At 37.2% G+C, this 22717-nt stretch overlaps 1 protein-coding gene across 1 annotated transcript; it reads right to left on the reverse strand.

The window, feature by feature from the left end:
* Positions 1–214: 214 nt before the first annotated feature.
* Positions 215–18562, reverse strand: LOC140155713 (uncharacterized). Its single transcript, XM_072178647.1, has 4 exons — positions 18151–18562; positions 16484–16532; positions 7720–8096; positions 215–2818 (listed from the first exon to the last, which is right to left on the reverse strand). The coding sequence occupies exons 1-4, from the start codon at positions 18154–18156 to the stop codon at positions 2558–2560; spliced, it is 693 nt and encodes a 230-aa protein (XP_072034748.1). The 5' UTR covers positions 18157–18562; the 3' UTR covers positions 215–2557.
* Between the last annotated feature and the right edge of the window lie 4155 nt (positions 18563–22717).

Raw genomic sequence — 22717 nt, forward strand, 5'->3', positions numbered from 1 at the left:
AAATGTTATTGATGATATTATTGCTATCTTTAACATCAGTTTTGTCTTTTCAACGGGAAAAATCCGATGGAAAATAAAGTTTTTAGGGGCTAGCTATAATATTGAACAATATATCCCATATTTTAACATGCACTTATAGAAAATAAATAAATTATTGTCTTACTTTATAAATTATAAATACTGTAAAATGACACATAACTAAAGTGAGGCCACTTTCTATCTTTTTTATTTGATTCATAAAATTACATTCAACAAAATGATTGAAGAATGAGAAAACACCCAATGCAGACTATTACAGAATGGAGTAGGTAAGATGCCATGTCCATAGCTTTGCAGGAGTTTCGGACTAACAATCAACACATTCAAAAAATACAGTTTAAAAGTGAAGATTGTAGTGAATGATCAGTCCTTTATCATGTGCTTGCCACTATCTACTTTATAGTAAACTAAACATTGCGAAATAATATAAAATCATTTTAAAATAAAATGTGCATGTAAGTTGAGTTTACATAGCGAATTAACTAACAACTGCAGTGTATTTCTTGATTTTAATAATAAGCATGGGTAAAAAGCAGTAAAGACAAAAATACAGAACAATTTGGAGTAATGAATTAAAGAGTTGACAGGAGTTATAGGAGTTAATGCTTTTTGCTGTTTCAGTGTGCATGTTCTCACCATTGATGGTTTGGTGAACTGTCATGTAACGTGGATGTAAGCGTGATCCTAAAAAATGCCTTTCACGGTGACCCAAACTATTTACAAGACCTCTTCTGCATTGAGGCTGGCCTTCCCTTTTAAAGGGAATTTTTATTATAATGTAAATCATAAATAATATCAGCGCTAGGGCAGCTCCTCTGATGCTCCTGGAAAAAAATAATTGTGTACTGGATCAAAATACCGGGATTAGATTAACCAACATGATTTTAGGGCACATATTGTCCTCAATTTTGTTAATTTTAGCATTGAAATTGCAATTGTTTTGCACGCTATTCCTGGTAATGTTCTTTTAGTAACAGATCAGTGGGATGATTTGGAAATTTTGCCTTCTGACTCGGTGACTCCGATACATTCCCCTTTGAATTTTAGCATTGAAATAGCAGATTTTCGCGCGCTACGTGCGCATTTTATCACATTTTCGTGCAATTTCCTGGTAAAGGGTTTCCTGGGGACAGCTTGGAAAAAACTTGGGTTACAGTTGTAGGGAGGGTGTCTTCTATCCGAAGAGCCAGAGGTGGCAATAGATGAATACAATTTTTGAATATATGTATTGAACCATTGATGTCAAAGAACAGGAATAAAGGCCTGGATCGTAATTCTATAGAAAATATATATCATGCTGATCACTCGCACCTGTAAGATAAGTAACTTTGAAAAGAGCGGTATTGTATTCAATCTATAATTGCAGACATACACAGGTGATGAGCGCAACCTGCTTGCAGTGCAGGGCGATATATTCAAAAATTGTATTCATCTATTGTTATGGTAGTTAATCCTCTTATTACGTCACTTCTACGGCGAATGATGTAAAGGATAGTACGAACGAGGCGTCACAAACAATATTAATTTCTGGTCGCTCCTAAAACTTTATTTCATGAAATAAAAGATCAAATAGCCATATGTATGGAGCGACGGACTTTTGCGATAAAACGAGTCAGGGAGGAGATAACCAAAGGCTATGCGGTAGCAAAGAACGTTACCAAATAAGAAACACAATAAATTAGAAATATGATTATGAAATGAGTTCCATATTTTTTTTTTTTTTTTTTTTTTTGGTTTAGTTAAAATGTAAACTACCCATTGCCCACGTATGTCTCCCCAATAATAATTTATATGCATTGAAAAACGTAATAAAATAAGCAGATTGTAGACTAACAGTGATTACACAAGACCGCATAACCATGGAAACTGCAAAAAGAACAAAAGCAGAGCATGCGGTGGGATGTCTCGTGCGGTTTGCAAATTTATAAGCATGCACAAAACGCAAATTCAGAGTACAAAATGTTTCCACAAGCCCTGGGCCACAAGAAAAACTAGAATCGAGATCAAATACATGAATTAGCTAAACACGATCTCGAATATAAAAAATACATGAAATTTCTATTCATTCAATACACATCACACATATTAACCAGTCCATTAGGAAACGAATTTGGAGAAAACCTTCTGTTAATAAAAATACTATGCTGAGCCACCAGCCTGGGTGGCTCACGCTCCAGTAATTTCAGATGATTGAGCTCAGTAATACATCAAAGAATGTCTTCCAATTCATGAAAACAAATAGATAATCAGCTTATCGGATTAAAAGCTTAGAGGGAAGGTCTCGCTGCTCAGCGAGTGTTTGTAATTATCAGAAGGTTTTCTCCAAATTCATTCTCTAATGTCGCCGAATAGAAAATAATAACCCCATTAGCATACTTAACATGCTTGAGACTTTTGACGATTTTGATATGTTTTGCTATTTTACTACCCTAACCAATAACCCTTACCAATAACTATAATTAACACACAGGCTAGGCAGAGTAAACCAGAATTGTACCGGTGCTCATTTTAAAACTGTTCAGAAATCTTGTACGTATCCATTGGGAAGCTCATTTTTAGCTTTTTCAACGTTGTCCCAATCAAGGTCTATTTCAATCAAACATTCGGTAATCCAGTTTTCTCGATGACGATTGTTATCTTGTGAATTCTTCAAATGTTCCAATTGTTGAATAATGACGCTCAAGGAATTGCGTATGGCAGTGATGTCTTGTTCCATTTTGAGGCAATCTTCTTTAGCGATTGAAAATTCACGAGATAACCGAAGTATCCTGCTGGATTCCTGTAAGAGAATTTAACAAAAATTAATATGGAGATATAAGTATAATAAAATGAATATTAAATCTGTTCATCTGGACTTACTATTTTTTGATAGCGACAGTATTGCGTCTCATCCAAGACGCATCATCAGGCTGACTGACCAGGTTGTTGACTATTGCTGCGTCGTAGGTCCTTGACAGGTTGTTGAGCGAAGGTTCCTCCCGCCGGACATGTATTGCCTCCTTAACTCCTCTTTCAAACCACTTATGTTCACTGTCGAGCACTAGCACATCCTTATCCTCAAATGAATGATTGGCAAATTTGAGGTGCGTGTAAACTGCAGAATCGTTCAAACTTGTAGAACTGGGTCTACGGTGCTGATACATGCGTTTATGCCAGGGTTGTTTCGTCTCCCCTATATATGAGTCCTCACAGTCAGAGTCTTTGCACTGGATGGCATAAACAATATTGCTTTGTTTATTACGGGGGGGGGGGTCCTTGGGATGCACCAGTTTCTGTCTCAAAGTATTGCCAGGTTTCAAGGAGACAGCGATGTTGTGTTTCCCGAATATTCGCTTAAGCTTCTCCGAAACCCCAGCAATATATGGGATGCTAATGTTCCTTGGACGAGTGCTCCTTGTGGCAGAGGAATCAGACGAGATAGGTTTTGATTTCTCGCGAGGTTTGAGAGCTTTCTCAAATGTCCAGTTCTGGTATCCACAAGTCCCTAACGCAGATTTGAGATGATTGCGTTCTTCCAACTTAGCCTCCTCGGTAGATGGGATTTTTTCCGCACGATGAAATAGGGTTTTAATTACCCCGAGTTTGTGAATGAGCGGATGGTGCGAATCGAACAACAGGTATTGGTCCGTATGTGTGGATTTCCTGTACACAGTGGTATTTAGCGAGCCATTGTTCTCAATTGTGACCAAACAAGTTTGTTGTCATGTAAACCATCCTGCGTAAAACTGATGTTCTCGTCAACAGCGTTGATGTGCTCAAAGAAAGGGGCTTGTTCGCTTTTCTTCAACTTCACGAGCGTATCGTCCACATAACGAAACCAATGCGTTGGTGGAGTGCCGTTATAGGACTGTAGGGCTAACCTCTCAAAACGTTCCATGTATACATTTTCGACGATAGGGGAAACCGGCGAACCCATCGCACAGCCATGTTTCTGTTTGTAATATTTCCCGTCGTACACAAAATAGGTTGAGTTCAAACAAAGTTCCAAAAGGGAGCAAATTTGCTCAGTGGTCAGCTTAGTGCGTTGACTCAGTGAAGTATCCGCTAGTAGAAACTCTCTGACTACTTCGACCGCACCGTCAGGGGGACGCATTTAAACAGGGCAGACCCAGCAAACACAAAACGTTTTCGACATCATTCGCTAAAGGTTATAAAAAGGTTGTCAGAAAACGTTTAAATGTCGGGTTATATAAAGGGTATATTAAGGGTATAAAACGTTTTCATAACATTAAAAAACATTTTTTGGATAATCTACTGCATATTTTAACATAATGTTATTTAAGTGTTGACAAAATATTTGGCAAAAATGTTTGCAAAAATAGTTTACAATAACATTTTGAAAACATTTAAAAAATATTGTTGTAGTGTGTTTCCATACAAAACGTTTTAAAACGTTTTCATGACCTTTATATAACCCGACATTTTAATGTTATTAAAACTTTTTACCTAAACCAAAAGCCAAAAATATAACTTATTTAAAACGTTTTTAAAAAGTTTCTAACATATTTTCACATAATGTTATTTAAGTGTTGACAAAATATTTGGCAAAAAATGTTTGCGAAAAAATTTACAATTACATTTGAAACACATTTTAAAAATATTGTTGTAGTGTGTTTTCATACAAAACATTTAAAAACATTTTCATAACCCGACATTATAATGTTTTTAAAACGTTTAAAAACATTTTAAGAACATTTCTGTGTTTGTTGGGTGCAAATATTTAAACATAATGTTATTCAAGTGTTGACATTTGAAAACATTTTAAAAATATTGTTGTAGTGTGTTTTCATACAAAACGTTTTAAAACGTTTTCATGACCTTCATATAACCCGACATTTTAATGTTATTAAAACGTTTTTACCTAAACCAAAAGCCAAAATATAACTTCTTTAAAACGTTTTTAAAACATTTTTGTGTTTGCTGTGGATACGTCATAAGATGTTAAAGTTTCGTCATCTTCCACTTGAATGTCTTTAAGCTTATCCATCAAATCACTGGAGTTGGCTACGTGGTGGCATGATTTACCAACTAAAGGGCCAATGATATACGACAATTGTTTGGCTACATTATAAGTGACAGAGTCAATGCTACTGACTATGGGTCGCAAAGGAATGTCAGGCTTATGAATCTTTGGAAGACCGTAAAAAGCCGGTACCGTTTCACCCGGGTACAACTTGTGATATTCAATACGATCTATGTCCTCAGCCTTCTCTAATTGTTGAAGAGACTCGATTACTTTCTTTTTGTAACCAGCCGTGGGATCTCGTTTCAACGGCTTATATACTTTAACATCATTCAACAAAGCATTGGCTTTCTCTTCATAGTCAGATGTATCTAAAACAACAGTACATCTACCTTTATCTGCTGGTAACACAAGGATGTTGTCGTTTTTATCTAGCGTCGAAATGGCAGTGCGTTGTTCCTTGCTGATATTTGATGGTGGTAGTTTAGCATTAACAAGACAAGCAGTCACTTGAGCACGTAATTCGTCCGCTTTCGCGACGTCCAATTGATTATTATATGGTTTATCGCTGATTTTGTTGCTGTAATAAGCTCCACATGTTGGATCCTATCCGGCGTGACAGAGAAGTTTAATCCTCGCGATAAGACATCCTTTTCCGCGACAGAAAGAGTCCGACTGGAGAGGTTTTTCACCCAGCGTTCCTTAGCTAGCGAAACCTGGTCTAATCCATCCTTATCACGCCAATTGTTATCTCTATCCGCTCGAGATTTGACAGAAATCAAACGTTCGTACTTTTGTTGTTGTCTTGCTTTCGACTTCTTGTGTTGATCAAGTTGACCGCGAGTCGTGAACTCTGACACTTGACCCCATGCGACACTCATGTGACGTCATACCATCAAGTGTGTCACAGGTCAATAGTCAACAACCTGATCAGTCAGCCTGATGATGCGTCTTGGATGAGACGCGATACTGTCGCTATCAAAAAAATAGTAAGTCCAGATGAACAGATTTAATATTCATTTTATTATGTTTATCTACCTGGATGACTGAGAATATTCACAGAAAACCACCTATTTTAGCACAATGTTTGACCAAAATGTAGGTTTTAAAAGTAAAAACCCCAAGTGTTCCTTACAATGTTTTTCAAATTGTATGTCATTAAATGAAAGAGCACACTTATAGTGTCCATATACTAGCCTCATTTTAATGAGCAATGACCAATTCTCTTTAAATTGCACATCTTGTGCAAAAAGTTACTATTTTCGCCTGTTTTGTCATACGGTTGTAAATTCAACCAACTATGGCTTTGTTAAAGAGCGCTTACAAATTGATATGATCCCCTTTCATCACACAATAAAAAAGTTAGTCAGATTTATTTATGGATTTAGAAATCCCCATAATATCATTCCATTGCATCATGTACACCAAAATACATGTTGTTAAAATAAGGCGAATGTGACAGAAGGAAATAAAAATAGAATGAGGGCTTTTGTTATTATTTAAGTAAACATGATTTCGTGGCAGCGGATCTTTGATGAAACGAAGGGAGCCATGATCTATGAATTTAGCACAGTAACGTGTTTACAAACATGAACACTTGAAACCGGGGGAGGGGGGTCTTCGATATTTTTTGTACGGCGATATTTGATCAACTTTACCAAAAGTATTTTAAATTTGGCCGAAAATCAGCCTTTTTAAAAATTATTTGTGAGCCAAATTAAACATTTTTCAACCAATTTTCGTGACAATTTCTCAAAGTTGGTCAAAATTCAAAACTATAAAAAATAGAAAAATACAAATATAGATTTAATGATATGTATTTAAAGTGTATGTAGATGGGAGAAAAGGCCGACCATCTAATGAATATATACATGAAGTTTCCCAAAAGGTACTCTTTCCAACAAAGCAATGACGTCGCCCTCAACGGGTGGGCTAAAGGAAGACGCACATTAAAACGTATTCCAACCTCCTCTTCTTTTTTTTTAAAGTTATTTTAGATACCGTGTCCTGTGGTAATTCATGCTGGAATGAGAAGCCCCTACAACATTGACAATGGGAAAATTGATGTTCTCGTGCAACGACAAAGGTAAAGTCATGGCGGAGCAATGCTTACAGGCTAGACTGCTGCCCTCAGTCGTCAACCGTCTGGATTGACGACTGAGAAAACTACATGGAAAAAAAGTGACGGATTTTGCAACAGGATTCCTGTGGCATAGAGCATGCGCAGTTGTGTCCAAATTGACCTTTTGACCGAGTTTGTTGTTTTAGAAGTTCAGAGCGCGATCTTGTCACAGCGGCGCGGTACAGCGACGCGGTACGCGGGCGCCGCTAGTCAGTCGCGCTACGGCGCACAACTGAAGTCGCATTGAATAGTTTTCAGAAGTCCGTCATGATATTGGCTGTAAGATAATCAGTCGTCACTACGAAGCATACACAGTACATGCGAAGTGTAGACGGCTGATTGGAATTAGTCTAGCTTACAGGCCAAGATGCACATCTCTTTGTTGTGCTGCATTTCTCCCGCACAACGAGTCTAGGTGGAGTGAGACAATAGAGGTTATGGGCCTTGTCTAAGGGCACAATACGATAGCACCACCGCAGGGGTTCGAACCTTCAACCTTCAGATTATGAGTCAGAACCAGTACCACTAGACCACCGTACCCCCTAAACGCATATTAAGAAAAGAATGCCAGGTACGATTAGCAAAAACGTCTTACCTTGTCCAATCTTTCAAAGAAATCCGGACAATACTTTTCTCGGGCGTCTTTCATGTTTCCATAGCAGATAACTCTAAAACGATGGAACAGCTTAGACAAAATAACAAGAACACGGACCATTACTTCGTTAGTTTTCTTGAGATTGTAATACCGTGCTAAAGTGGCCAATGTAGGTATTTCGGCGCCATCTTGTTTTGATTTGGTATCAATCTGGTTATGATAATGAGTTTGTGCACACGTTACCAGCATTCTTAGCGATTCAATCAGTTGCTGTAAACATGGGTCATCATTAGATTCAGCCTGGCTTGCCATTTTCTCCATGTTGTAATTGATTTGGAAGTCAGGTTTGGAAGGAATGTCCAAATTTCTTTGTGTATCTGTTGCAAAGATAAAAGTTATACTAAACAATCAGCGTGATCAGATATAACAAACCCCGGGCTTAAATGTGACGTGTCATGTCAAAAGGAGACACTTTTGGGCAGGATCGTAAATGGAGAAATAGCCAAAATCTGCCCAGGGTGATTTTTTGGTTACGGTTCGCTATCTCTAAGGACCGCTATCTCTAAGGTTCGCTATCCCTAAGGTTCGTTATCACTAATTACGAAAAAGGTCCACTATACCTAAGGTTCGATATCACTAATTTTGAAAAAGGTTCGGTATTCCTAAGGTTCGATATCACTAATTTTAAATTTATTTATTTATTTATTTATTTCTTATTTAACCTGGGGTGACCAATCAATGCACTGGCACTGTTCTCCCTTGGTTCCCAGGTGGCACAAGGCCATACATATAATACACAATAAAAACGGCATATAAAACATTATATCATTACGATTGCACATATTACAACAAATTACATCAAGAGCAATACAATAAAAACATCATTTAAGGCATAGGTCATATGATTGCACATTACATCAAAAGCATCAAGGAAATATACAAACAGTAGAGAAAAAGGTTTTTTAATTTTTTATGACAAAACACAATGGATTATGGTATCTGGGGCCAAAGCTGGAGCAACGTCAGATCTGACTCAGCATATCCAAGAACAAGAAACAGAAGCGCAGGGACATAACTGAATGGAAAAGAACATCCCTGCGCCCAAGACATGCTACCAGCAGGCAAACACCGGGGTCAGCCCGAAAAACACTCCAACAGCACCCCAGCTACCTAAACCAGTGTAAAGACCTGGATGAAGCCCTGACCACCACCACCGCCCACTCCATCCACCGGAGCACCCCACGGGTCCCAAACCACTACCCGCGAGCCAGCAGCCCCAGCATGCGTCCCATGAGCCAACATCCCAAGGCAAAAACGAGCACACAGGTGACTCCCAGGTCCACATGCCGCCATTACCAACCCACAGGCAGTCGGGATTAGGCCCATGGCCATGCCCCAGAGGGCAGAGCTAGAAGTGCAAAAGTCAGGGGTTTACCCAGTCCGAAAAATTGCACACAAACATTTAAATAGTTCAAAAGAAATTAAAGATATAAAAATGCACCAATTAATATGAAACTAGAAATAATACGTTATTCATAACCTGCATTGGATGAAGCCCCGACCCCCACCACCGCTCACTCCACCCACCGGAGCACACACATGGGCCCCAAAACACTACCCACGAGCAGGCAGCACAACATACGTCCCAGGAGCCAACATCCCATAGCAAAAGCGAGCACACAGTCAGGCTCCCAGACCCACATGCCGCCACTACCAACACACAGGCAGCCAGGTAATGGGCCCATGGCCATGCCCCAGGGGGCAGAGCTAGTGGTGCAAATGTCAGGGGTTCGCTATCTCTAATTTTAAATAAGGTCCGCTATCACTAATTTATTAAAGGTTCGCTATCTCTAAGGTTCGCTATCACTAATTTAAAATAAGGTCCGCTATCTCTAATTTTAACAATCCCGGTATCCCTAAGGTTCGCTATCTCTAATTTTAAATAAGGTCCGCTATCTCTAAGGTTCGCTATCTCTAAGGTTCGCTATCTCTAAGGTTCGCTATCACTAATTTCAAATAAGGTTCGCTATCTCTAATTTCAAACAAGGTTCGCTATCTCTAATTTACAATAAGGTTCGCTATCTCTAATTTTAAATAAGGTTCGCTATCTCTAATTATAAATAAGGTATAGATAGCGGACCTTATTTGAAATTAGAGATATCGGACCTTATTTAAAATTAGAGATAGCGGACCTTTTTTAAAATTAGAGATAGCAGACCTTTTTTAAAATTAGAGATAGCGGACCTTATTTAAAATTAGAGATAGTGGACCTTATTTAAAATTAGTGATAACGAACCTTAGGTATAGCGCACCTAATCAAAATTAGTGATAGCGAACCTTAGAGATAGCGAACCTTAATTAATTAGGGATAGCGAACCCTAAACAAAATTAGTGATAGCGAACCTTAGGTATAGCGGACCTTTATTGCAATTAGTGATAACGAACCTTAGAGATAGCGAAACTTCAATAAATTAGTGACAGCGGACCTTATTCAAAATTAGTGATAGCGAACCTTATTTTAAATTAGTGATAGCGAACCTTATTTTACATTAGTGATATCGGACTTTAGAACTAGCGAACCTTATTCTAAATTAGTGATATCGAACCTTAGAAGTAGCGGACTTGTTTTTAGGTACAGCGAACCCTTTTCTCTATTAGAGATAGCGGGATTCTGATCTCCATAGACTTTACACGTTAGTGATATCGAACCTTAGAGATAGCGAACCTTAGAGATAGCGGTCCTTAGAGATAGCGGGATGTCACCGATTTTTTCACAATTTGGGTTTGTTGCGAATTTGTGATGTTATTAAGTTTTAAAATATTGTCTGATAGTTTCAGACCAGAATATAACTGGCATTTCTTGAGGCATTTTTCAAGGTAATTCCTACTCTCAACATTGTCAATAATATTTTTAAAGGCCGATATCTCAATGTCTATTTTCTGTCTACCATTTATTGTTTTCTTTGTTTCTTGTGTTTCTTTGTTATATGTTGGTAGTGTGATGGCTGAGTGTAATCAATGTAATAAGTGTATTTATAAGGTGAATTGCAATTCTATTCAATGTAAGTTCTGTAAAGCTATGTATCATAAAAGATGTGTTTATGGTAATCTTGAAGACAACAATTGGTTCTGTTACAAATGCTCTGGTGATATTTTCCCATTTAATCACATTCTTGATGATGGTGAATTTCTGTTTACTATTCGTTATTTCAATAATTCTTATGATTATAATAAGATGTTAGATTTAAAATTCAATCCTTTCTTATTTGAAGTCGGTATTAATGACAAATCGCATGATTACCTTCAAAACCTTGGCATTTTAAATTCTTTCAACTATGTGTTTGATCCTTCATCTGACTTTAACTTGTCGTTTAAAGCTGGGTTTTCTATTTTGCATTTAAATGTACGTAGTTGTAACAAGAACCAGGATTTTATCAATGCATTCATTTCAAATTTGAATTTCACCTTTTCGATTATTGCCCTGTCCGAGACCTGGTTCAAGGAGGATCATTCAAACCTGATTGACATTTCCAATTATAATTTGATAAGTATCCCTCGTCAAGGTAGGAGAAGTGGCGGGGCTGCTCTTTATGTTCATAATACATTAGAGAGCTTGCGGAATGAAGTTACTGGAACTTTAACGGCAACTTCAAAAATATCGATTCGATTTCTTGCTCAACTTCACTTCAACGCGAACGTCAGATTGGTTTCTGTACCAACAGCGTCTTGTTGTTTAAACTAGGGGAAGTGTATCAATGGGTGATCAAAAGAAGGGTATGTAAAAGCGACTGCATCAAATTTCTCCCTTTTGTTTGCTGAAGTGGTTTGTTGGTAACACTTATTACAATAGGCGCTTAGTTTGAATAAACATGGATTACATCTCTTGGCGATGACCAATGCAATGGGAATTAGGCCTATGTTATGAGCTAGCTATACGCTAATATTATACTTCTAAACATGTTTCAATTAAATATTCTTGTGATATGCCTATATTATTGTCCCGGATTATTATAATAAAAGCTCAATTATTATTCCAGTAAACGTCAGCTTTGTCAATTTTATATTTCCATCAGGACACAAGCCCATTTATCTGTTTGCTCTCCTAGCCCCCCCCACCACCACCATCACCACCTCTCCATATCATCCCCTCCCTCCATCTATTCATCTATCCTCAATTTCCCACTCCCCAGTGGTGTTGCCAGGAGTTTTCTTTTAGGAGGGCAAGGACTCCTCTTTGCATTCTGATCGAATTAAATATATCTCCCCGAATGATCCTCATTTTGTTCTTTAAAAACTCCCAGAATTTTGAATTTCAACCAACATATTTCTGGATGCACCTTTTCTGACATTCTTATTTTTGTAACAAATAGGCCTCCTCTTTTAATAATGAATAATTTGGTTGACATACAATACCCATAGGCCTATGCGTATAATAGCGTGGCACATGTTAGACCAGCTTTCTGCTGAATTGGGGTACATAATATAGGCCTAAATGAATAAAATAAGAATAAAATAAAATACCTGAACAGTACAAACATATTTGGTTATATAGAGCTGTAATTATAAGACACGCAACGTTGTAAAAAAATGTTCACAGTAGCTGCAATTCGCAGAAGTTCACTACACTGCTGGGTCGCGTAAAATCAGTCCATTTTCCTGGAACTTAATCCCCTTGGCGTTGAAGTCAAGCCAAAAACTTGGTTCCGCAAGCTGATTTGGTGTACGTCATGAGCACACACAAATGTATATATCAAGTGTGACGTTTGGAACAAAATTGATTTTGATTTTTACCCAAACCAAATTAGATTTCCAATAATTGGTCTATTAACTAGACAATACATAAGTGGTAATTATGTAGTCTATGAGGAAATATGCAAACCATTGTTTTAATTATGACGTATTTTCATCATAATTTACGGCACACTATAGATTCTGGCGTTAACTTTTGGTTTTGAATACTAATCCTCTATAATCCTCTAGACGTTAAAGTTAAAGTTAAAGTAACTCCACTTCGCAAGCTCTCTATTATCTTTTAAAGCCAGACCCGATTTAAATTTAATCCAAGCCGATCGTAATGATATTGATTATTCTGAATCCATTTTTTTTAAAATCATTTCTCCACAATCCAAAAACATCATTGTTGGTAATGTTTACCGTGCCCATCGTACTAATGTTGATTCTTTTAATTCTGATTTGTCTTACTGTCTCGATCGTATTTCACTTGAAAATAAATTGTGTTACATCTCTGGTGACTTCAATCTTGATATTCTTCATTATGACACCGACAACAAGGTTAATGAATTTGTCAATAACTTTTATTCTCATGATATGTTTCCACTTATAGACCGTCCTACACGTATTGTTAATAACTCAGCGAGTATTCTTGACAACATATTCACAAATGTTCTAAGTAAGCAGATTAAGTCGGGTATTTTTGTTAATAACATTACCGATCACTATCCCGTATTTCAAGTTACTGGTGCTATTGATTTACATAAACATAGTCCTAAATTTATCAATTGTCGTACATTTAATCAAGATAATATTAATTGCTTTAAGAATCATCTTCAGCTCACAGATTGGGATAATATTATGAATGATTCATCACCTACGAAAGCCTATTCCAATTTTGTTACAAAATTCAATGATTTGTACAATCGCTCTTTTCCTGTTAAGCGCAAACGTATCTCTCGGGCTAAAGGCATTCCTCATAAACCATGGATCACCAAGGCAATTCTTAGGTCTATCAGCAGAAAGGACAAACTCTATCGAAAGTATAGATCATCACCAAATGCTTCTAACAAGCGTGCCTTGTCAGATTATAAGAACAAACTGACCTCTGTTATTCGTGCATCTAAAAAGCAGTATTACTGTAACTTACTTGATGTCCACAAACGTGATCTTAAAAAGACATGGGGTGTCTTGAATGATCTTTTAGGTAATAGAAGGAAGAAGCCTTTGTCTGATTCTTTTGTCATTAATGGTTCTATTGTTTCCGATTCACAGCAAATTGCTGATGGTTTAAATGATTACTTTGTTAATGTTGGTCCTAATTTAGCTAGTAATATTCCTTCAACTCCCACAAAATTCAATGATTTTCTCAATTCAGTTCCATCACCTATGCACTCTCTTTTCTTATCTCCAACTAATGTTGAGGAAGTCGTTGATATTTGTTCTTTATTTAAAGCTGGTACTAGCAGTGGTTTTGATGACGTTAAACCAGACATTGTCAAGATTGTTACTGATTTAATTAAAATACCCTTATGTCATGTTTTTAATTTGTCTATCAGCTCAGGTATTGTACCAGATGAACTTAAAATTGCACGTGTCGTTCCCATTTACAAATCTGGTGATGCTACTTTATGTAACAATTATCGTCCTATATCTGTTTTACCTGTGTTTTCCAAAATTTTTGAAAGTATTATTCATAAAAGATTGTATAAATTTCTTGAATGTCATAATTTGCTTCATAATTGTCAATTTGGTTTCCGAAAAAAGCTCTCCTCTTACATGGCACTCATTACCGCCTATGATAAGATTGCTACAGACCTTGATAAAAGATTACATACAATGGGCATCTTCTTGGACCTCTCCAAGGCCTTCGACACGATTGATCATCACATTCTTCTTGATAAACTACATCATTATGGTATCAGAGGAAGTGCCTTCGTGTGGTTCAAGAGTTACCTTACCAATAGAACTCAGTATGTTTGTTTAGATGAATGTAACTCATCATATCGTAATATAACATGTGGTGTGCCCCAGGGTTCAGTCTTAGGCCCTTTACTTTTCATCATTTTCCTAAATGACATTGCTTTTTCTTCTGATAAACTTGCTTTTGTAACCTATGCAGATGACACAAATGTTATTGTTTCGCATGCTAACCTCCCTGATTTAATAACTATTGTTAACCAGGAATTAGATAAGCTTTCTGTATGGTTTAAATCAAATAAGTTGTCGTTAAATGTAGACAAAACAAATTACATTATGTTTAAAAACAGGTATAGCAATCGTGTGTATAATGATTTAAATATTTCATTGACGGAGTCAAAATCTCCAGAGTCTCCCATACAAAGTTCCTTGGAGTTCTCTTAGACGAGTCTTTAACTTGGTCAAAACATACTTCAAATGTTGTTAATATTTTATCTAAGTATTGTGGTATCTTGTATCGCCTTAAAGAAGTTCTCCCTTCCAAAACATTGTTTTCATTATACAATACTCTTGTGCTTCCCCACCTATCTTATTGTAATTTAATTTGGGCAGATTCAAATAACACCAATCTCCATTCAATCCATCTAAAACAAAAAAGAATTATGAGGATCTGCTCGAATTCTCACTGGCTCGAGCATACTCCACCTTTATTTAAGAATTTTAATACTCTGACTATTTATGACATCCACAAATTAACCCTTTGTTCATTTATGCACAATTATGCTTCCAATAACCTTCCTGTTAATTTTGCCGATTATTTCATTCAAAACAGGTCCTTTCACAGCTACCCCACCCGCATATCCTCATTTTATCGTCCGTATAATTTCAATACTGATTTAGCAAGAAATACAATTAGAAGACAAGGTCCTCTGATTTGGAATACAATTTTACATGAGTTAAAGAATGCCAAATCACTGTATGTATTTAAAAGAAAATATAAGTCATATCTGTTGTCATATTATCAGTAACTTAATTGGTTTGTTTATTTTATACCTGTAACTTATAGTTAATTTGAATTTTGCTATATGCCATCATCACTGCCTTCACTTTAGTGTTTAGTTGCACATGTCCTGTCCGGTCCTGTTCTGCACTTACCCAGTCCTGTTTCGTGTTTGTAGTTGTCATGTTTTTAGTAGTTATTTAAGGTAGTCATCTATAATTATCATCATTTGCAACTTCTAGGGTGACCATACATTTCGAGCCTTGCTCTTTTTGGTCTCCCCACCAATGTTTTCTTTCATTATTTGGTTTGTATAATATTGTATGGTGAAAATAAACTAAACTGAAAAAACTGAAACTGATTTCCAATTTTATAATACCATAACTTACGAACTCAATATCTTCGCTTTGGAATGTCCGATTTCATTCGAAAAAACGGCGTTGTGGAGCAAAATATCTCTTTATTTAAGATATGTAAAAACCTCAGAATTGATAACCTGCCCAAAAGTGTCTCCTTTTGACATGACACGTCACAAATATTGGTGGATTTTTTTAAAGTTATACATTACAGCATCTGTGTTGATTTTACATTATTATCTATCACAGAATGATGAGAAAATAATAATGTTAGTTATCATAACTACTGGGAAGGTTTCCTGTGTATTTTTAGCCAAATACGAATGAAAAGCAGCAGCTGCATAGACAAAGGCTCTTAATGTATGTCTATTAACAGTTGGCGAAAAAGTCAATACAAAATTAGAGGATTCTCAATTATAGCTGAAATTAGAGAAATGTAGTAGTCTGTGGCTTTATTGTTCACATACGGTCTTTTAAAACATACTTGCGCGTCACATTGGTGTGACAATATGAAATTTTAGGTTGAAAAAGTGGATGTAGTTGTGATCAAATGTGATCAAATTGCCTTTGCAATTCACCTCCATGCGTTGAGCTGAAAATGGTTTGTTGATTTAATGGTAATATCGTCTGATAAATATTTTATTTTTCAAAATACAAAGCCTTTTGTGAAAGGTAACTTTTGGTCCTATGTAGAGTGTCAGCACTGAGATATCCAGAAATAAAAACCTGGATGTTGAGCATAAATTATTTTACTTACCCTGTCTATACGTCGGTTTGGTTACGTAGAGCATAAGAAACAGCCATATCTATGTAAAGAAGGAGATTTAGTCAGAAATTGATGTCCATTTTATTCTTATACCTTTTATATCCTAAGCTGTTGTTGATATCATACACTTCATATTGGTAATGTGTGTAGCGGCCATTAAGGTTGGCGTCAAGAAAATGCTATTAATTTTAAAAGTGTTTTTGAAATGACACTAATCTGTACGCTAATAACAGAAATTTCGTGATTATTATAAACAGCTCACATATCGGGTGGCATTATCATTATATTTCACATCAAGAGGTGTTGGATTTCCATCGGCTGTATTATATTCTGCGAGATTAATACAAAATGTACCAATATACACACAAAATATACGTCTATTTGATAACACGTGTCTCGCACCAACGAAACTATTAACAATAATATATATGAACCAAACGCGTCCAGGAAATTAGCATTGGAGTATATTGCAATTGAAATTACAAATGGTATGATAAAATTATTATGAGGAGCTGCATGAACTATCTGCTGGTCAATGAGGGGTAGGCGAGATATGGTGAATGCATAGGCGTCGTAAATTGTGTGGGGTAGTTGGAGGGACACTTCCCCCTACATTTATTCCATGGGGATATCCCCCTAACAATCCAAATAGAAGAAAACATTAAGCAGTAAGTGTCCTATACATCTTCCTCTTTAGCCCCAAATTAGCTTCATTCTGGGCTAAAATAGTCAAATTCAAGTTTTTCACGCCCAACTATCCCAATCAAACAGGTACGAATTATGCTCGTCCCCCTCTGTATTGTATGTATTGCTTCGCCGCCACTGGGTGGATCTGAATGCCTGAAATCCCAAATCAGGGATACATTGGGCAGATTCCATTGATAGCCTTTCTGAAAGATCAAGGCGCTGATATTATATTGAAAATATGGTTATGGCACTTACTATAGCTCATTTCCATTTCGCATTACATGAAATTTATAGTCAATATCATCATGGTAATGATCATCATGGTCATGATTACGATGATGATGATGATCATTTGTTTGTATAATGTTTGTCATAAACGGCTATCAAATTAATTACTGACTGGGGTATGTGCTCCACAATATACATTTGAAATTAAAATGGAAAATCTACAAAAACACAAAACAGAGCAGTTAGACTAACAGATGAATAAAAAAGAATTAACATTTCTTATGAAGTTACCATTACACTACATTTACAAATGTGGTCGGGATGGATCCTACTGTAAAGATTTCTTTTTCTCAGATTGTTGAAAGATAGTTCAACGTTTTGCGTGCGTTTTTTTCTTTGCTACAAACGCAGCGCAGCGGAAATCGTCGAGGGGTAAAAGAAAATTGCAACTATGCTGTCGGGCTATAGTAAAACTTTAAAAAGCACATCGGTAACAGTCTGGAATAACGTTTGACAAAATGAAATACTTGATGAGATCTACAATCTTGTTGTCTCATTTTCTCGTCCATAGAAAGTCGACTTGACGAGATCCATAATATTGGCATCTCATCTTATTGTCCCTACGAAGTCGACTTACCAAGATAAGTAGCTTAACTTCTCGGTGGCACTTGTAAGCTTCCATATAGTCATCAGTATTCACCACCAAACTTAAACATTGAACATTCAACAGTGTATAAGCTTACCTTCATATAGCCAATGTATCAATTCAATGATATTTTAAAATTTGAACTTGTATGAAAGATTTGATGCTACAACGAAACACGAGATGAAATAAGTCTTCATTGTGGAGTTAGATGCATTTAAAACCGCATGTTCCGTGATGACGCCGTGATAGATTGCTCAGGACAGTTTGTTGTCCTTATTTGTCCTGAAGCCAGAGCCATTCAATCTCAACCACTGAACTTACAGGTTACACTCCCTGTACAATGGCAAACCCGTTTGAAAAATTAATTGTTTAAATAATTCACGCAGGAGCCTTGACTACTATTTGGTTTAACACTAGAAAACATCCACCAAGATCCACGTATATGAAAACCATCTGTTCTGAATTCAATATTACCCCAGCACTGTGAAGATGATAAGCTTTTCAAGCTAATTGTCTGTATCCAGTTACAGTGAGGATGTATATTATATTACGTGATTGTTTGCGCATGCGTGATAATAATGACACTATCCAGGGCAGCTTGTAGAGTGATCAATCATGTAATATTTACTCAAATACATTAATTAATATATTATGGTATTAGGTATATATGTCAAGTAGGATTTAATAATGATAAATATAATATACGATGCGCTTGAGAGCTGGTTTAAATTGGTTTATAATCAGTGAGATTCTCACAATTAAAGGTAATACAAGTGCAGTAGAATAGTAGTACAAGCTCATCTCATTAAACGTTTTTACAGATCGTAACCAGTAGTAGACGAAATGGCAATTTTTTAGACGAAATGGCAAATAGACGAAATGGTAATTAGGCCACACGATTATTGGACCTAACGGTTATTAGACCAAACGGTTATTAGACCAAACGGTTATTCAAAAGATAGACCAAATGGATTTTAGACTCTATGGTTAGTAGGCATATTGGTTATTGGACCAAACAATATTAGACCAAATGGGCATTAGGCTATATATTAGACTAAGTTGTAACTAGCCTTTCTGGTAATAGACCAATAGACTAAATGGGAATTAGACTGGTAGTCTAACTGATTAGACTGAAAATGATATTAGACCAAATGGCAATAGACCGTACAACGGTACTGTGGCCATTATCCATTGCTGTCCAGTGCTGCATGTTTCACGCAGTACCTTTCAGTGATGTTATCTGAGTCTGAAACCATGAATAATGTTTTATAATGTCAATTAGAAATTTTCGCTTGACAAAACCAGTAAGTTTTTACTTACTCTCTAATATTTCGTCCTACACGTCGGAGGACTTCTTCAGATGTGAAACATCTGATCCACTTTCCCGGGAAACTGACTTCCGGTTGTGATTGGTCTTGTTTCCAGTCTTCAAAAGTGGGTCATATACGTGACTTAGGAAATAAGTGCCTTCCTCTCTATTCATGGTCTTTGTCCCCCTCTTTCTGATCTCCATCGCTTCTCGTACTTCTCTGGATCTTCTGATATGTTCTTTGCCAAGTATCTTGGAGTCCTCCCAGTTGACAACGTGATTTGCTCTAGCGACATGATCAGATATGGCTGACTTCGTTTGTTCTTGCTCCGATGTCCTTCGCTCTGACCGAGTGAACCTTTTGTCATTCGCTTTCTTAACCTCCGCTTGATGTTCTGCGAGCCTAATCCCGAACAACCGAGAGGTTTCACCAACGTAACTAAGATCACAATTTTGGCAGCCGATCTCATAAATACAATTGCCTGTCTTAAGTTTGTCTCTCTTGTCCTTTGGATGGACCAAAATCTTTTTGAGGGTTTGGTGGGGCTTCATTGCAGTGTCTACTTTGTGTTTTTTGAAAATTCTTTGAACTCGTTCAGAGATTCCATTGACATAAGGGAGCACTACCATCCCCTTGCTTTTGTCCTCAATCTTTTGATCTTTCTTAGCGCTGGGTTTCACAGTCGTTTTAGATTTTTGTTTCATTTTTTCTTTGACTTGGTCTACTGCCCATTTAGGATAGCCACAGTTTTTAAGGGCTCCACGCACATGTTTTTCTTCATTTTCTCTATCCGTTTCTTCCGTGACCACGCTGTACATACGGTCAAATAGAGTTCGGACCACACCCATTTTCTGATGGAGAGGGTGTTCTGACTTAAAACTGAGATATTGGTCAGTGTGGGTTGGTTTCCTATATACCAGGAGCTTTACCGTACCATCAGGTTTCCGAACAATAAGTGTGTCGAGAAATGGTATTTGCCCTTCTTTCTCTTCCTCGTACGTGAATTTTACACTGTCCGTTTTGTCAACTTGGTTTAAGTGATCAGTTAAATTCTGGACTTCACCTGTTTTTATGATTTCAAGCACGTCATCCACATAACGACGCCAATACCGTGGCTTACAATCAATCGGGGCAGTCGCGATTGCTTGCTGTTCCAGGAATTCCATAAATAAATTCGCTATTATGGGGCTGACTGGGCTGCCCATCGCTGCGCCAAACCGTTGCCTATATATGGCACCTCTGAATTCAAAATATGTGGTGGTGAGAATAAATTCAAGGAGTTCGATAATATCTTCAATTTCAAGTTTGGTGCGCTTTTTTGAGATCTTTGTCATCTACCAGAGAATACAGAGGAAGGCACTTATTTCCTAAGTCACGTATATGACCCACTTTTGAAGACTGGAAACAAGACCAATCACAACCGGAAGTCAGTTTCCCGGGAAAGTGGATCAGATGTTTCACATCTGAAGAAGTCCTCCGACGTGTAGGACGAAATATTAGAGAGTAAGTAAAAACTTACTGGTTTTGTCAAGCGAAAATTTCTAATTGATATGTCTTACAAACCTGATGAATCTATTCACTGAAGTTTTATAATGTGTTGGCGGTAGTAGAGCCAATAGTGCCCGATTGTGCTGTCGACTCAAATAAGCGGCAGACTGAAATATCTCCATCATCGAACTGTGGTATTTTGCTGGACTAGCATAGTGCACACCGACATCGTCTGGCTAATAATTATTTGGTGCAGCAGAGACACTAAAATGAATACACGGGATCGATACACGTGAATTGCTATGCACGATTTTGATATCAGACGAAAATCTTCGGATACCGGGTTAGAAAATGATGAATATCTCCCGTAAATGATTTCGTATAAAGAAACCAGATGTGGTTCCTTGCACATGAATATATATTTTGAACAGATATGATAGTCGTTAGCTTGCGCTTTGAGACAGTAGAGAAATTCTGATTTATATATGCCGAATTATATAGCGCAGTGTATAGGCCAATCGTGAAGGTTGTCTAAAAGAATATGACCTATGGCATACCATGCTTGACTGACACACAGCGAGGTGAGTCACCGAGCTAATCGGGGCTATTGTCAGTAGCCTTAGTCAGATGTCCTTCGGCCTATTATATTTAACAGGTCGATATGTATAATGGCCATGTGTGGCGGTGGATTCAATCTACCATGGCGATTTCTGCCATGAAGCTATCGGGGCGATGACACTGTGTAGTGTGTTTAGTGTTATCTGTCTGTCAAGTGGTGCTGACAAGGTCAACAACGTGGGAATGGCGGTTCTGACGGACTTCTCCAAAGCGTTCGATATGATAGGCCACAACATCCTCATTGAGAAATTTACCCACTTGGGAGTCCTCAGATCCATCGTTCTTTGGTTGTGTCAGCAACCGTATGCAATGTGTCCGTTACAATCAATCACTCTCTGACTTAAAACTTATCAATGGTGCCCTCCCACAAGGGATTAAACTCGCCCCAATTGGCTACCAGGTTATCATTTATGATGCAGATCAGACCAAAGATGCAAACATCAACTGTTGGAAGTATGTGGTTGACCCGACATTTCCTGAAAAGTATCCGTATTCCCAACCAAGCAAGCTTCAAGATACGCTGGACGAGTTCACTGAGTGGACAAACTAAAACAAGCTTAGCTTGAACCCTAGCAAGTGTCAGGCCATCCAGGTATTTTGGGATTTTTCAGGTTTTTAGGTTTTTTGTGTGGCGTGGCATCTCTGCATGCGTATATAATGGTATTCCCCATTATTTTCCGCCCAAGCTAGTAAATTAACTAAACTACGCAAAAAGTTTCTTTATAGTTAGGAAATTTACCCACTATTAGTTATTATTATTATATGGTGCACAATTCTTTGCGGATGGACATTTGTGGGCAAGTTGAATTTAGTGGGTGGGCAAAATAATTTACTGGGTGAGCAAATGTCCACCCAGTTTCCTGTTATTTACCCCTGCTTAAGATTCTTGTCACTTTTGACATGACTCCAAGAATATTTAGTATGATATGTAGGGTTGATTGATTACGCTTCAATTTTAATACTGTGAGTAGATTGTCTAGTTTTCTTTCTTTGTTTTGAAAAATGAATATAATTTGTTTTCCCTGATGTTAAAAGAAAGTTTATTTGCTTTAAACCAATTTGAGACATGTGTAACCTCATTAATGAAATTGTTTGTAAGAGTGTCTAAGTGAGGGTGAGAAAGAAAAATATTTTCATCAGCAACAAAGAGGTCAAAGGAGAGTTGATCTGAAGTGTGGGAGATGTGGTTAGCATGTCAATAAGAATAAAGGGCCGAGTTTAGATCCTTGAGGTACTTTGAAAAAGTTA

This window comes from Amphiura filiformis, chromosome 6 (genome assembly GCF_039555335.1).
Source record: "Amphiura filiformis chromosome 6, Afil_fr2py, whole genome shotgun sequence".
Classification (NCBI taxonomy): domain Eukaryota; kingdom Metazoa; phylum Echinodermata; class Ophiuroidea; order Amphilepidida; family Amphiuridae; genus Amphiura; species Amphiura filiformis.